Source organism: Pelobates fuscus, chromosome 9 (assembly GCF_036172605.1).
Source record: "Pelobates fuscus isolate aPelFus1 chromosome 9, aPelFus1.pri, whole genome shotgun sequence".
Taxonomy (NCBI): Eukaryota; Metazoa; Chordata; class Amphibia; order Anura; family Pelobatidae; genus Pelobates; species Pelobates fuscus.
This window is the reverse complement of record NC_086325.1, coordinates 119,395,057-119,411,383: the sequence shown is the minus strand read 5'-3', so window position 1 is coordinate 119,411,383 and position 16,327 is coordinate 119,395,057. Positions and strand designations below refer to the sequence as shown.

The 16,327-nt window shown below is 38.5% G+C and overlaps 1 protein-coding gene across 3 annotated transcripts in view; it reads left to right on the top strand.

Moving 5' to 3' along the window:
• Positions 1 to 16,327, top strand: part of STRBP (spermatid perinuclear RNA binding protein) — a 295,257-nt gene that overhangs the window by 158,299 nt on the left and 120,631 nt on the right. For 2 of the 3 annotated variants that reach the window (XM_063432339.1, XM_063432340.1), the window contains 3 exons: positions 11,805 to 11,899; positions 12,451 to 12,546; positions 12,862 to 12,973. In XM_063432339.1, the coding sequence (XP_063288409.1) occupies positions 11,805 to 11,899; positions 12,451 to 12,546; positions 12,862 to 12,973 (303 nt within the window). The remainder of the gene's footprint in view (positions 1 to 11,804; positions 11,900 to 12,450; positions 12,547 to 12,861; positions 12,974 to 16,327) is intronic. The other variant, XM_063432341.1, reaches the window with a different exon arrangement.

Below are 16,327 nucleotides of genomic sequence, written 5' to 3'. Positions count from 1 at the left end.
ATTCCTGATTTTCACTACCTCCCCTGTACTCTCCAGTTTCAAGTGTATGTTTCTACACCTTCTTTCTCAATTCCAATGCCACCCCTTCTCCATGTGCCATACATATCCCTGATAGTTCTCAAAGCCCTTCCACCCTATTTGGTTTTATGTTCCATTTCCCATCTCCATTCCTTTCCTAGCATCTGATGTCTTTCAGGTCTCTATCTCATAACCACTGACTCTAGATGTATCTGATTAGCTACAACTTAATTAGCAGAATGTAAAATCATTGGTACATATAAACCTGCAAACAGGTGTACAGAATTGTTTTTTTAATGGAAAATATGCATACAGTTTATGTTGCAAGAAAGTTGAAAGAATATATATAATTTTTTTTAAAGTTTCAGCATTTGTATTGCCAGTAGACTTGACTGTACTAATCCAGTTTGAAAAAAGTTTTGTATTAATAAATCTCAATTTCAATTTGCTACAGTTGTAAGGAACATTATCACATTTAGGCTAAATAGCCAAACCGTGCTATTAGCTTTGTTGAAGCATTCTTCCAAATAGTCTTTCCTGCCTAGATATTCTGTTTTAGTTTTTAATTTAATTTATTAAATTTTGGTATTTATTGAATAAACCACTTAATGCTATTAGTTATAATAAGGAATTTGCAATAAGTCTAACAGGAACGTAGCTGGGAGGAAAGCTAAAAGTGGTAAACAAGTTATCCTTTTCCCCCAAACATTGCTTGTAACGTGATAATAAACCTTAAAGGAACACTATAGTCACCTGAATTACTTTAGCTAAATAAAGCAGTTTTAGTGTATAGATCATCCCCCTGCAAATTCACTGATCAATTCACTGTCATTTAGGAGTTAAATCACTTTGTTTCTGTTTATGCAGCCCTAGCCACACCTCCGCTGGCTATGATTGACAGAGCCTGCATGAAAAAAAAACTGGTTTCACTTTCAAACACATGTAATTTACCTTAAATAATTGTATCTGAATCTCTAAATCAACTTTAATCACATACAGGAGGCTCTAGCAGGGTCTAGCAAGCGCTTAACATAGCAGGGGATAAGAAAATCTTAATTAAACAGAACTTGCAATAAAAGCCTAAATAGGGCTCTCTTTACAGGAAGTGTTTATGGAAGGCTGTGCAAGTCACATGCAGGGAGGTGTGACTAGGGTTCATAAACAAAGGGATTTAACTCCTAAAGGGCAGAGGATTGAGCAGTGAGGCTGCAGGGGCATGTTCTATACACCAAAACTGCTTCATTAAGCTAAATTTGTTCAGGTGACTATAGTGTCCCTTTAAGGATGCACTAGGCAACATAACCACTTACGCTTGTTAAATTGGTAATGGTGCCAAAAATGTCACTGTTATCTTTGACAAATTTGTCAAACTAAGAAAAAAATGGCTTTAAAGGGACACTATAGTCACCTGAACAATTTTAGCTTAATGAAGCAGTTTTGGTGTATAGAACATAGCCCTGCATTCTCACTGCTCAATCCTCTGCCATTTAGGAGTTAAATCCCTTTGTTTATGAACCCTAGTCACACCTCCCTGCATGTGACTTGCACAGCCTTCCATAAACACTTCCTGTAAAGAGAGCCCTATTTAGGCTTTCTTTATTGCAAGTTCTGTTTAATTACGATTTTCTTATCCCCTGCTATGTTAATAGCTTGCTAGACCCTGCAAGCGCCTCCTGTATGTGATTAAAGTTCAATTTAGAAATTGAGATACAATTATTTAAGGTAAATTACATCTGTTTGAAAGTGAAACCAGTTTTTTTTTGCATGCAGGCTCTGTCAATCATAGCCAGGGGAGGTGTGGCTAGGGCTGCATAAACAGAAACAAAGTGATGTAACTCCTAAATGACAGTGAATTGAGCAGTAACATTGCAGGGGAATGAACTATACACTAAAACTGCTTTATTTATCTAAAGTAATTTAGGTGACTATAGTGTTCCTTTAAAATAGAGCCCATAGCTATGTTTTAAGGCCCTGTCAAAGAGCTACAAATTACACCTCCTGGTTCTCAGCTGCTGCTCCCCTCTGTCAGACTTCCTCTGTCAATATGAGAATTGATGCTGTGCTTGCATGGCCATGCACAGCCCCAGTTATCAGAAAGGCATAGGAAAATGTTGGAATTGCCTACAAGCTCATTCCATATTGGTGCTGACACAACTCCTCTCTGGTCAGAGCTATGCGTTATTTTTGTCAGTTATGTTTAGTTTAACAAATCTGTCATATAGAAGGTTGCAGGGAGAGGGTCCTGACATGTAACCACTTTTATTAGCTGAAATGGTTATAGTACCTACAGTGTCCCTTTAAGGATTAATTGCATTCTGTGTTTCACAATTAATCTGGGCCTTGAATTCCCAGATTATTTGGATTTCTACTGTTATATAAGTAAACTCCATTATCTTTTATCAGGCGCATAGCACTTACAGTGTTAATTGAGTAGAACATTTAATGGGAAAGGATCTAGAAAACCAATGAGTTAGGATAAATTGTCATTAGAACTTTAAAGGGGTACTGTAGGCACCAAAACAACATTTAGCTAAATGAAGCAATTGTATTGCATAGAACAGCCCCTGCAGTCTCACTTCTCAATTATGTCATTTAAAAGTTATTTACTTTTAATTTTGTTGCTGCAGCCCTAGCCACGCCTCCCTGACTGAAGAGCTAGCCAGCATGAAACATAAAATGTTTAACTTTATAACTAAAAGAAAAATTTGTGCTAAGCTCTGACACATGCATTGTATAATCTTTTTTGAAATATGTTAATACCTGCTATTATGCATATGGTAAACCTATTGTGGGTTTGCAGCACGCAAAAATAAAGAATTAAAAAAAAAAAATGTTTAACTTTCAATCAGATCTTTAGGGAAGCCCAGAAAGGCCATATATTTTTTTAAATATTTTTCTGATTATCTCAAGAAAACTAAGTTGCTTTCTTGAAATAAGTTGCTTTGTTGAAAAGATGTTTTATGAAGAATATTTATTTACATTCAAAGTCTTAAATTTGCCTGACTAGATTTTAGACAGGAAGGTTACAGTGACGAAGAACATATACTAAAAGGGAAACTGCTTCCCAGGCTGTCACAGCAGCACACGGCCTCTCTGTAACATCTTAAATGTATTTTAGATGTTTTAATCTTTTGCACTGTAAATTGAACTTAAATCACATACAGGAGGCTCCTGCAGCTATTAACAGAGCTGGATTTACAGGTTCTAAATTTAACACTGTTTAAACTTTAGATCTCGTTTTACAGGAAGTGTTTAGGACGGCTGTGTAAGTCACATGTAGTGGAAGTGTGACTAGGACTGGATAAACAAAGGGATTTAACAACTAATGACAGATAATTGACTAGGGAGACTGCAGAGGCATGATCTATACACAAACTGCTTCATTAAGCTTTTTCTATTTGGCGGTGTAACAAGAAAATTTGTACTTTTGAGCAGGATTCCCATTCTACTACAGTATGTTCAACTTGTCTTGTTGCAAACGTTTGTACTGTTTCTTGGACAGCGTTGCAGAATAAGTTGACTGTTAAAGGACCACTATAGGCACCCAGACCACTTCAGCTTAATGAAGTGGTCTGGGTGCCAGGTCCAGCTAGGTTTAACCCTTTTTTCTATAAACATAGCAGTTTCAGAGAAATTGCTATGTTTATAATAGGGTTAATCCAGCCTCTAGTGGCTGTCTCATTCCAAATCAGATTTTATATATAATCAATGGCAAAACAGCAGAATTATTCTCAACCAATCCAATGTTTTCCTATAGGAAAGCATTGGGGGGCTATTGTGCATGCGTGGCAAAACGCTGCACTGTGTCAATCAGCATTTCCTCATAGAGATGCATTTACTCACTGCACCTGTATGGGGAAAGTTTCAGTGCATCCATGCAGAGCGTGGATATGCTGAACTTCCGTGAACCAGGAAGCGCCTCTAGTGGTATCTAAGTGACGGTCAGTTAAGGTGTCCTTAACGAGCAATGTAAACACTGCCTTTTCTCTGAAAAGACCTTGTTTACAGCAAAAGCCCGCAGGGGCTAACTATACTTACCAGAATAGCTACATTAAGCTGTAGTTGTTCAGGTAAATATAGTGTCCCTTTAAAGCAGATTCAGGGGCCACATAAGCAGGAAGTGGGTAAACTGAAGGGGAAAATTGTTACTGTATACTGTTTCAACTCTTTTCTGAATTAATCCAGTGTCATCATTTATCTTTGTGCGGTTCTTCTCTTAGCAAAGATCTGAATAAACCTAGTAATGTATTTTAGTCTAGTATATTATAAGCAAGCACTGTTATTTCAGACTTTTATTTTAACCCCTTAAAGGGAAACTCCAGTGCCAGGAAAGCAATCCGTTTTCCTGGCACTGGAGGGTCCCTCTCCCTCCCACCCACCAATCCCCAGTTACTGAAGGGGTGAAAACCCCTTTAGTCACTTACCTGAGGCAGCGGCGATGTCCCTCGCCGCTGTCTCCTCCTCCGCGCCGCTCCTCCTACTGGCTCCGTCGGCCAGCGGGCGAGACTGATCCCGCCCACCGGCCGAGGAGACCTAATGCGCATGCGCGGCAATTCCGCGCATGCGCATTAGGTCTCCCCATAGGAAAGCATTGAAAACGAATTTCAATGCTTTACTATGGGGATTTGAGCGACGCTGGAGGTCCTCACACAGCGTGAGGACGTCCAGCGACGCTCTAGCACAGGTTTCCTGTGCTATGGACCAGGAAGAGACCTCTAGTGGCTGTCTATTAGACAGCCACTAGAGGTGGAGTTAACTCTGCAAGGTAATTATTGCAGTTTATAAAAAACTGCAATAATTACACTTGCAGGGTTAGGAGTAGTGGGAGTTGGCACCCAGACCACTCCAATGAGCAAAAGTGGTCTGGGTGCCTACAGTGTCCCTTTAAGGACCAAACTTCTGTAATAAAAGGGAATCATGACATGTCAGACATGTCATGTGTCCTTAAGGGGTTAAACATATTTTTTTTATTAATTAACATTTTTATTTACTAGAGATTCTACCATTGTCAAAATAGTGCATCAGTAGGCAGCAATGGAAATGGAAGTCTGCATTATAAATCATAAAGATTTAACCAAGTCTATATTTTGTGTTAAGTTCCCATTGAATGTTATATTAATGTTACGTTATGTGAATAAACACAATTTAGTATTTTGTGATTTAAGTCTTGGTTCTTGTGCAGTTGGTCCCTGATCATAGCATCTGAAAAACAAAATGAAAATTTAACTGTATCAAGATATTTCCAGCTTTCTGGCAGAACATGAAGACACATCATTCTAATAATGTTAATGTACAAGATAGTATGATGCAAGTCCGTTTTCTTCTTGCCCTCACCCCATGATCCTTTCATTTGTACTTCTTATAGGATTCTGCTTACACAGTTGCTGACTGGCTGCAAAAGAGTGCTAAATCCATTGGTAATTTCAGAGTAAAATTCACTAGCTGTGCATATGCACTAAGGGAGTTACCACTAAAAGACAGCGTAAAACAAGAATGGCATACTCAGTACGAATGGTATAGTATCCCTAAGTAGCATTTGTTTTATAAAATATTATCAGCTATAGGTTTGTTCTTACGTGGAGGAGTAAAGTCATTATGATTGTTGGTGGCCAACTGTACTCTTTAAAAGTGGAAGTTCATGGGAAATTATATATTGCCAGACATGTCTTAATTTGTTTTTTTCCCGAAGTATCCCACTACAAAGTTATCAGGATGCGTATGGCAACCATAGAAGCTTTTACGCAGCATTTTAGCAACATTCTAATTTTTCTCTAAGACAACAGCGTAGAGTATTGGACCTTTCATGGGTTTCAATCTATTCTATAAATACAGGGCCTGGTTTACATGTCATTTCCAAGTCACCCCCTAAGGTAGATAAAGTGAGCTTAATACATTTATTCGCTGGACACTGCAGACATGAAAACAATATTCATATTTATGCATATTTCTGATGGTGCTTTACCTAGTTTGAATCTGTGAGTGTATGCTGCCATGTAAATACAAATAGGGTTAAATATAATTTTAGAAGTGGTTAGGGTAAGGGGTGGCATTCAGGTTGGAGAAGGGTTAACCATTAACGCAAGAGTTTGAATACGAAGAGGATTTTAAGAGGATTTAAAACTTGAGATAGGTAGAGTTGTGGCTCAAAGGGTGTTTAGGAGTTGGACATGAGTTCAATATAGTAGTAGGATGCAGGATGTTTTTTTTAGGTGAGTTAAATCCAACCCTGTGTAAATCCTAGAAAAAATCCATTCAACTGTGCTAAACAAATAAAATATCACTGGATATCTAAATCGATTTGTTCATCCAGCAATTAGCAGGCATATATTTCGTTCAGAATAAAGAATAACCCAAAGCACACTAGATTATACTTGCGCATAAAAAGATTTGTATTAATCAGTGATTTGATAAAAACTCTACATATAAAGTTTTGGCGTTTTGCCTTCCTCAATGGGGGATCTATCACTTATATTAAGGTAGAGCGCTCACTATATAATTGTATATGCAAATCTATTTCGTTCAGCACAGCTGAACAGTATTTGCTCACAACTCTAATAAATATAATTAGCACCCAATTATTATTATTATTATTTTTTTATTTATATAGCGCCAACAAATTCCGTAGCGCTGTACAATGGGTGGACTAACAGACACATAATTGAGATCAGACCACTGGACGTACAGGAACAGTGGGGGTTGAGGGCCCTGCTCGATGAGCTTACATGCTAGAGGGAGTGGGGTATAGTGACACAAAGGGTTAAAGTAGGGGAATTAAATAGTTTGTTAGAGAAGGGTTTATTGAGTGCTTGGTAGGTCATTTTTGACAGTTGCAGGAAAGGAGTCATGGGGTGGGGGATGAGAAACCTGCTGACAGTTTAATTGATACGCTTTAATGAAGAAGTGAGTTTTCAAAGATTTTTTGAAGGAGAGGAGGCTGGGTGAAAGTCTGATTGAGGAGGGAAGGGAGTTTCACAGAATAGGTGCAGCCCTGGAGAAGTCTTGAAGGTGAGCATCAGAGGTGGGGATCCGGTAAGAGGATAGGCGTAGGTCTTGGGCTGAGCGCAGGGGTCTCGGCGGGACATATTTGTGTATGAGGGAGGATAGGTATGATGGAACAGCATTATGTAGGGATTTGTAAGCAAGCGCCAGAATTTTGAATTGGGCTCTATGTCTAACTGGAAGCCAATGCAGGGACTGACAGAGCGTGGAGGCGTGGGAGGTGCGACCGGACAAGACAATATGCCTCGCAGCCGCATTCATTATAGATTGCAGCGGTGCAAGCTGGGAACATGTAAGACCGATGAGAAGGGGATTGCAGTAGTCGAGGCGAGAGAGAACAGCATGAACCAGTATCTTAGCCACGTCCGGCGTTAGATATGGGCGGATGCGCGCTATGTTCTTGAGTTGGAAGCGACAGGATTCGACTATCGATTGGACATGGGGAGTAAAAGAGAGGTCAGAATCAAAAAGAACCCCTAGGCAGCGAGCCTACCAAGTAGAGGTGATAGTAGCGCCGTTGACTTGGATGGAGACAGACACAGGAGTAGCAGCACTTGAGGTTCTAGAAGTTCTGTTTTGGACAGGTTGAGTTTAAGGAAGTGAGCAGCCATCCAGTTGGAAATAGCAGAGAGGCAGTCAGGGGCACAAATCAAGAGGGGTGGTAAGAAATCAGGGAAAGACAGATAAATCTACGTGTCATCGGCATAGAGATGATACTGGAAGCCAAAGGAGCTGATGAGTGTGCCAAGGGAGTTAGTGTAGATTGAGAACAATAGGGGACCAAGGGGAAAGACCCTTGGGGAACACCAACAGAGAGGGATTGGAGAGAAGAGGCAGAGCCAGAGAAAGAAACACTGAAAGAGTGCTGGGAGAGGTAGGAGGAGCACCAGGAGAGAGCAGTAGGCCAAAGTTACGAAGAATGTGAAGAAGCTGTTGATGATCAACAGTGTCAAAGGCGTCCGAAAGATCAAGGAGGATTAGGATAGAGTATTGGCCGTGAGATTTAGCAGCAATTAAATCGTTGGATACTTTGGTCACATCAGTTTCAACAGAGTGACCAGCGCGGAATCCAGACTGAAGGGGGTCAAGCAGAGAGTTGGATTCGAGAAAGTCTGTCAATCTGACGTACACAACTCTCTCGAGGATCTTGGAGGCAAATGGCAGTAGCGAGATAGGGCGGTAGTTGGATGGGGAGTTGGGATCAAGTTGGGCTTTTTCAGAATCGGGGTTACAGTTGCTTGTTTGAAGGGTGAGGGAAATGTGCCAGAGGAAAGGGAGAGATTGAAAATGTTAGCAAGAGGAAGAGCAAGAGAGGGAGACAAAGTGCGGATGAGATGCGAGGGAATAGGATTGAGGGAGCAGGTGGTGGGGCGGGAGGACAGGAGCAGAGCAGAAACCTCTTGTGCTGTAGCAGGTTCAAATGAGCATAGGATGGCAGGGGGAGAGTGGGGTTGGATGATGTATTGATAGGGGTAGGAGAGAGATTAGAGATCTCTTTCCTGATTGTAGAGATCTTCTCAGTGAAATGAGATGCAAAGTTTGTGGCGGACAAGGTGGTGGAAGGGAGTCACAGGGCGAAGAAGAGCATCAAAAGGAGGAAAAAGGTGTTTGGGTTGATGGGACAGTGTGCTTATAAGGGTGTGGAAGTAGTTTACTTTTGCAGAGGAAAGAGCCATGCTGTAGGAGCACAGCATACATTTATAGTGGACAAAGTCAGATGCAAAGTAATCTTTGTATTTTTTGTATTGTTTTTCTGTCTTTATACATTGTAATTTTAGTCATTGCAACCCTTTTCTAGATGGCAAAATAGGCATATCAGAAAAAGGGGGGGAAGCATTACTTAAACGTGAGTAGAGCTATTCCAAAGACTTTCCAATGCCATGGTCACAGTAACACATAATCAGTCAGTAACATTCTCAACTGAAAACCAATTGGATTCTGAAATGCTTTTCACCTTGCCCAGTATATTACTGATTTGTGTAGGTGTGCACATTCTGCAGCCTTTCAGACTGTGTCTTCAGTTTTTCATAACCACTCATTTACTGTACTTCTTTCCAATTTATATGTGAGCTTGGAGCAGATGTTCACATTGAAATGTATTTGCTAAATCCATGTGCTTTGCAAGATGCTATTGGTACCTACCTTCCTGAGCATCTAAAGGTGCAGCCCCACCATTTAACATGGACTTTTGAATTTTTAAATAAAATGTTATGGGACTTTTATTCAGCCATTATAACCATGAACCTACTAAATATTTCATAAATACGATATTTTGGTAAGGGTTATTTTACCATTTTTGAAAACCAAGGGGAACAATGCCACGAGATTGCTGGAGATGCATAATTTGTCTAAATTTATATCCATTGGGGACTGAGTAGCATGAATGCTTTGTTATGGTAAATTTAATATGTTCTGCTATCTGCTCCGTTATATATATATTTTAGCTAATATAAGCTCCAGAGGCATTGTGGTAAATATCATTTTTCTGGAACTGCACCTTTAAACATTTGCAGCTTTCATTTGGGATACAAGAGTATCTAATCTGAGCTTTGTGACTTTCTAAATGTGTTAGTGAGAAATAATGCAATGCAAACATCTGCTGTGGAGTTCGTCAGGTCTGAAAATACGTCTGTAGCACTTCTGACAATCTGAATCTAGGACAAGAATCTAAATACAATATTAAGACGATGTAATTGAAAGGATTTTTTTTTACTTCAAAGCATATTTTATGCAAAGAATATTTCTGGCTTTTTACACAATAATATATGTATTTTTTACATTATAACATGTTTAGGAAGCAACATTTCATTTTGATGTTTTACCCATCAACCTGTGAGCTTTATTAATGACAGAGGATAATAAAAATTCAGATGCCACTAAGCAAGACTCTAAAGATTAAAAAGGCCAGCATTTTTGCCTATTAAAAAATATTCAGAAAATCTAAACTGAATAAATTCAGCCCTAAACCACTTTTCAGTCAACGCACATTGTTTACGGCTTCCTTCGTTCATTTGATTGGATGCAATTAAAATAAAACATTGCTGCCCAAATTTTGCTTTTACTTGTATAATTTATTTTACAGAAACAGTCCTTAAACACAATGTGACACTCATTTAAATTTATTTTACTAGACTTTACTGGAAGGGCAAGATTCATATAAAAATGCCATAAGATGAGAAGAGAAATAATTGATCCTTATGTTTATTTTTTTTAAATTTTAATTATTTTATTTTTGCTTGCTAAATTATACAATTCTAATTTACCCCTTTTCTATACTATACACTTAATTATTTTGGATAGGTTTTTTGTATGTCGATGTGAGCATGATTTGTTATGACCTTATTTGTTCTAAAACTCCAGACAGAAAGTAAATTTTCCTCTCAACTCAAAACAAATTTGTTTTAACCTTGTCTGCTGGCAGTCAAAGCGCACCAACCAAATTGTAAAAGCCCAGAGAGAGTCAAAATTAAAACAGGACTGATCAGGCTAAAATTTTCATTAAAGGAATACTCGAACATCAGAGTGCAGCAGACTCTCCTCCTCTACGGAGATCAGCAACCACTAAATACAGCCTTGGTGACAAGTGCAAATATTGCAGTTTGAGAGAAGTGGCAGACTGCAAGGACAGTGTCTATTAAAAAGTAGTAGTTTGGTGCTTTAGAGTGTCCCTCTAAAAAATAGCCTGACTCTAATGTTTGTTTTCATTTTAGCACATTCATTATAGAATTTGTTAATGTGACACTGGCATTATGAAAATGTTTATGCCTTTAAATATGATCCAGTAGAGTATTGTGTTCAGCCTACCCTGTAAAAATAAAAATTAGCAAAGTCAATTTATTGCAGGTCTTTATCGTAGAGGTCAGACAGTCAACAATTTTCTTTGCAGCAGTTATTTTCAAGGCTCAGTGCCTTGTTTCAAAATAACATATTTTAGTACCACAATGAATTCGCATGTGTATGCACATTATTTTTTAATGAATATAAAGCTATTTAGCCGTATTTAAAAAGAAATGCAATGGCAAACAGGATCGTGTCTTGCAGCAACTGAACATTGCATATTTCTGTGAATATAGAATGGCAATAAAATTTCGAAAATAGCTCTTGACTTGGATGTCTGGCATTTCTCTGCCCCATAATATCAGCTCACATGATGGATAAATCTAAAAAAGAAGATATGGGTTTAAAAAAAATATTTAAATTCTGTAAACTTTACATTGTAGATTTACATCAGTCATTTTATTGTTGATATTGGGTGTACAATATGTATGTTAAAAAGTTTGTCACCAATATAAATTGGAAAACTCACACTGAAGGTTTTCTTATGATAGTTGAGAGAACATGTTTTTAAAATGTAGCCTTACGTATGCTCCTGAAATCTGTTGTTTGCAAGTCAGAATTCATTTTGACAAATGGAAAACGAAATAAGCATAAACTAACATAATTAGAATTGACACCTTGCTATCCTTGTTAGAGGGATGAAAGTGCTACATACCTATTTTTATGTCCTGAAATATGTTGTGCATACTTAATAAGATCCCAGATGGTACGTAGCTGTTATCGATTTGTAAACTGGAAGTGAATGCCTCCTTTGCTTTGTGTTGCACATTACTTCTTGAATGGCCTTTGGATTAAATAACCGCAGTGCACTTTGTGAACCATTCAGTTTCTCTGGGAGTCTTATTAGCTTGTTCAGATGCTGCCATGCTCTTCCTGTGACAGAATCCCCTTGGTCAAATTGTATCTGTCTTTTTTTTTTTTCTTTTTTTTTTTTTATCCCATCTTATCAGTAGAAAATGTTGCGATGAAAGATCCTCCGGACTTATTGGACAGGCAGAAATGCCTGAACGCCTTGGCGTCTCTGCGACATGCCAAATGGTTTCAGGTTGGCTATTTGTTCTTACCTTATTGTTATTGTAGCCTTATGAGGTTTTTATTTCCTTTTTTTCTATGACTTAATGTTTAAATGCACTGTAATCTTTATTACGTAGTGGAGTAGTGTTCTATTCTGTTTATATCTATCTTGTCCAGCAGCAGTGCCTTCTATCTGGTCTGCAATTAGATATTGCTCACTCTTCCCCAGCTGCTAATATACTTGTTTACTAGTGGGCTTTTCAGATAAAACACTAGTGACATGTTCTTCTATGTGGCCTTTGTACTACAGGGTCCTAGTCAGTGGCAGGAATATCATTCATATGGGGTTAGCTTTACTAAAGTTCCCTGATGCATTATCATGAGGCTACAAAAGCAATCTTTACATTTAGCTTTTTCAGTTCTATTTAAGAATGCCTTTAAGTTTGCCATTCTGTAGTATTCTTTGCATGAATCTAATCATTTACTACTTGATAATCATATAAGAATCTGTCCGAGGCCTTTGTAGGTTGAGGTGACATATGCGCACAAGAAGCAGAACTGGAACAATTTTGTCTATTTTAGGCGAGAGCCAATGGATTAAAATCTTGTGTAATTGTACTACGCATACTGAGAGATCTCTGCAACAGAGTTCCAAACTGGACCCGGCTGAAAGGATGGGTGAGTTGGTCATGTTGGGGTTCAGATGATAAGACATTTCAATCCAGCACCACTAAATCTGTATTGTTCATTTGCATTATTTACTATAGAATAACTCCTTAAACAAAGAAAAATATGTTTTATTTATAAATGCTATCTCATTCTTCTAAATGTTTAACCTAATCAAACAAAAAAGAAAGGGGGTGAGGGGGATTGACAATGTCTGTATTTTGGACATAGTAGCATCAGGTGTTAACATTTCACTGTTCTGGGATGTATGGTTTGTCTGTTCATGCTGATAACTTAATACTTTTTTATGCATTATAATTCTCACAGCCTTTGGAACTCATATGTGAAAAGGCAATAGGCACTTGCAATAGGCCGCTGGGAGCTGGGGAAGCTTTGCGAAGAGTCATGGAGTGTCTAGCATCCGGGATCCTCCTATCTGGTAAGATTATTTAAACTTGTATTGGCAGTAAGTGTTAAAGGAACACTGTCCCTAGTTATAGAGGTGCCCCCTTTGTGCCATAAATAATAAAATAAAGCTTTTTACTTACCTTTTTGCATGTGCAGAGGCTGCCTTAGCACTGCTTACCTCTTCATCTCCTCTCCCACGAAGTTATAGAGGAGGCATCACCTCCTCTGGCGTGGTCCATTCCAGTGCTCTGCATAGGGTATGTGACTCACATGCCCAGCAATTTCTGCATGTGCATCCAAGCTTCCCCATAGGAAAGCATTGAATTGATGTTTTTCTATGGTGACTGCAACATCATGTGGCAGTTTTCCTCTGTCATTGCAGCAAAAGTGCTTCCAGTAGCAGCCAGTGTAACAGCCACTGGAGGAGGTGTGTTTAACCGTTCAAGATAAACATTGCTGTATATACAAAACAGCAATGTTTTACCTTGAATGGTTAAAATGAGATGGCCACTTCGTTGAGATGAAGTGGCCTGTGTGACTTTGGTGGTCATTAACAACAATCCAACGTTTTTTTATTCAATCTTGTTGGGTTGTAAGCACAAAAAAATATGGCTTTTACTTTTTTCTTTTGTTCAATGGGAAAAAATCTGCTTCATAGAAACATAGAATGTGACGGCAGATAAGAACCATTCAGCCTATCTAGTCTGCCCAATTTTTCTAAATACTTTAATTAGTCCCTGGCCTTATCTGTAGTCTAGGGTAGCCTTATGCCTATCCCACGCATGCTTAAACTCTCTCACTGTGTTAACCTCCACCACTTCAGCTGGAAGGCTATTCCATGCGTCCACTACCCACTCTGTAAAGTAATATTTCCTGAAATTATTTTTAAATCTTTGCCACTCTAATTTAAGACTGTCCTCTTGTTGTGATAGTTGTTCTTCTTTTAAATATAGTCTCCTCCTTTACTGTGTTGATTCTCTTTATGTATTTAAATGTTTCTATTATATCCCCCCTGTCTCGTCTTTCCTCCAAGCTATACATGTTAAGATCCTTTAGATTTAGTCGCTGTTACTGAGACATGGTATAATGAGAAAAATGACTGGGACATAAGCAATACCAGTGAACGCTTTATATAGAAAAGACAGGGAAGGCAAGAAAGGAGGAGGGGTGGCCCTGTATGTGAAAGATAGCATAACATCTAGCCTAATAAAAGTTAGTGAGACGAACATAGAGTCTGTTTGGGTTACGGTGGAATTTGGTAATCACACAGTAACTTGTGTAGGTGTGATTTACAGGCCCCCAGGACAAATAGAAGAGCTAGATAATCTACTAGTTGAGGAAATAGCTAAAATGACAATGAAGGGGAAAGTTATCATCATGGGCGACTTTAATCTTCTTGATGTGAATTGGAAAACAAAATAGCTGCTTGTGCCAGGAGCACACATATTCTAAACTCTCTACTGGGATTGTCTCTAAAACAAGTCGTTGAGGAGCCAACTCGTAAAGAGGCCATACTAGATTTAGTGTTAACAAATGGAGATTTGGTATCAGATATTACTGTAGGTGAAAGTTTAGGATCCAGTGATCATCAGTCAGTGTGGTTTAATATAAGAACAGTGACTGACACAAAAACAAAAGTTTTAGACTTTAGAAAAACAGACTTTTCTAAAATTAGAATATGTGTAAAGGAGTCATTATCAGACTGGAGCAATTTAAATGGAGTCCAAAATAAATGGGATTATTTAAAAGTTCCACTACTGAAGGCAACAGAAAGTTGCATTAGGCTTGTCAGTAAAAGCAAAAAATTCAAGAAACCATTGTGGAACTCTGCAGATGTGGCCAAAATAGTAAAAAACTAAAAGTTAGCATTTAGTAATTATAAAAAAAACCAGAGTGAGGAAGGCAGACAGAATGATCTATAAGATTAGGCAGAAAGAGGCTAAGCAAGTTATCAGAGCTTCTAAATCATACACAGAAGAGAAATTAGCACAGTCAGTAAAAAAAGGGACAAAACATTTTTTAGATACATAAATGAGAAAAGGAAAGTAAAACTAGGGTTAGTTAGATTAAAAACAAAAGAAGGAATGTTATGTAGAAGAGGATAAAGGTCTAGCTGACTGCTTCAATGAATATTTTTGTTCAGTATTTACAGATGAAAATGAAGGAAAGGGACCTCAGTTAGGAAAAAGGACAAATTAGTAATTTATTACATGTGAGTTTACAGAGGAGGGGGTTCTATTTCAACTGTCAAAAGTAAAGACAAATAAGTCAATGGGACCTGATAGAACACACCCAAAGTTATCAAAAGAGCTGAGTGGTGTACTAGCAAAACCATTAACAGATTTATTTAACCAATCATTGTTAACAGGAGTAGTCCCAGAAGATTGGAAGTTAGCGAATGTTGTGCCCATTCACAAGAAAGGTAGTAGGGAGGAGTCGGGCAACTATAGGCTAGTAAGCCTTACTTCAGTAGTGGGGAAAGTAATGGAAACCATGTTAAAGGATAGGCTTGTTGAACATCTAAAAACACATGGATTTCAGGATCAGAGACAACATGGGTTTACTTCAGGGAGATCATGCCAAACTAATCTTATAGATTTTTTTTGATTGGGTAACTAAAATAATAGATCAGGGTGGTGCAGTAGACATTGCTGTAACGGATCACCTAGCACCCCGACTGGGTACCTCCGTTGATGGATGCTCCTAGCGCTTCTTGAGTATTCCAAGCACCGTAGGCCGAACCTCTCTTCCTTCAGAGCGAAGCAGGAACGAGCTCTTAAAAGAGCTTAGGAGTGATTATAGCAAGGGAATATGCATAGCATAGCAATCCCTTATAGCAGATTGCCCCATTAAGAGACAGGACTCCAAAATGAGGGTGAAGTAGAACTGACTAAAACTTTATTTTACTTGGGACTAGCCCATATGGTGATTACATTAACATTGCTGTGAAAACTCAATAAAATTACAAACAGTCTAATCATAGCAGGCAACATACAGTGACTTATTATTACATATTTATAAATGGGTGGGGAAGACAATAATTAACACAAAATGTCTCTCCTGCATGCATAATTAAATGTCAGTTGCCACAGTTAAAGAACACTATGGGACAGGGGAGGAGGGGGTTAAAGATCACTATGGGACAGGAGAGGGGAGTGGGTGGTAAGGAACACTATGGGACAGGGGAGAAAAAAAATATTCTGAACAAACTGTCCTATAGTAAGAAACACTATGGGACAGTTTGTTCAGAATATTTTTTTTTCTGGGTTTCCTCCTCTAAAAACTAGGTGCGTCTTATGGTGTGGTGCGTCTTATGGAGTGAAAAATACGGTACCTTCCTCTTCTATACTGCTTGCACATGTGGAAGCAACTGTAACAATGAGGG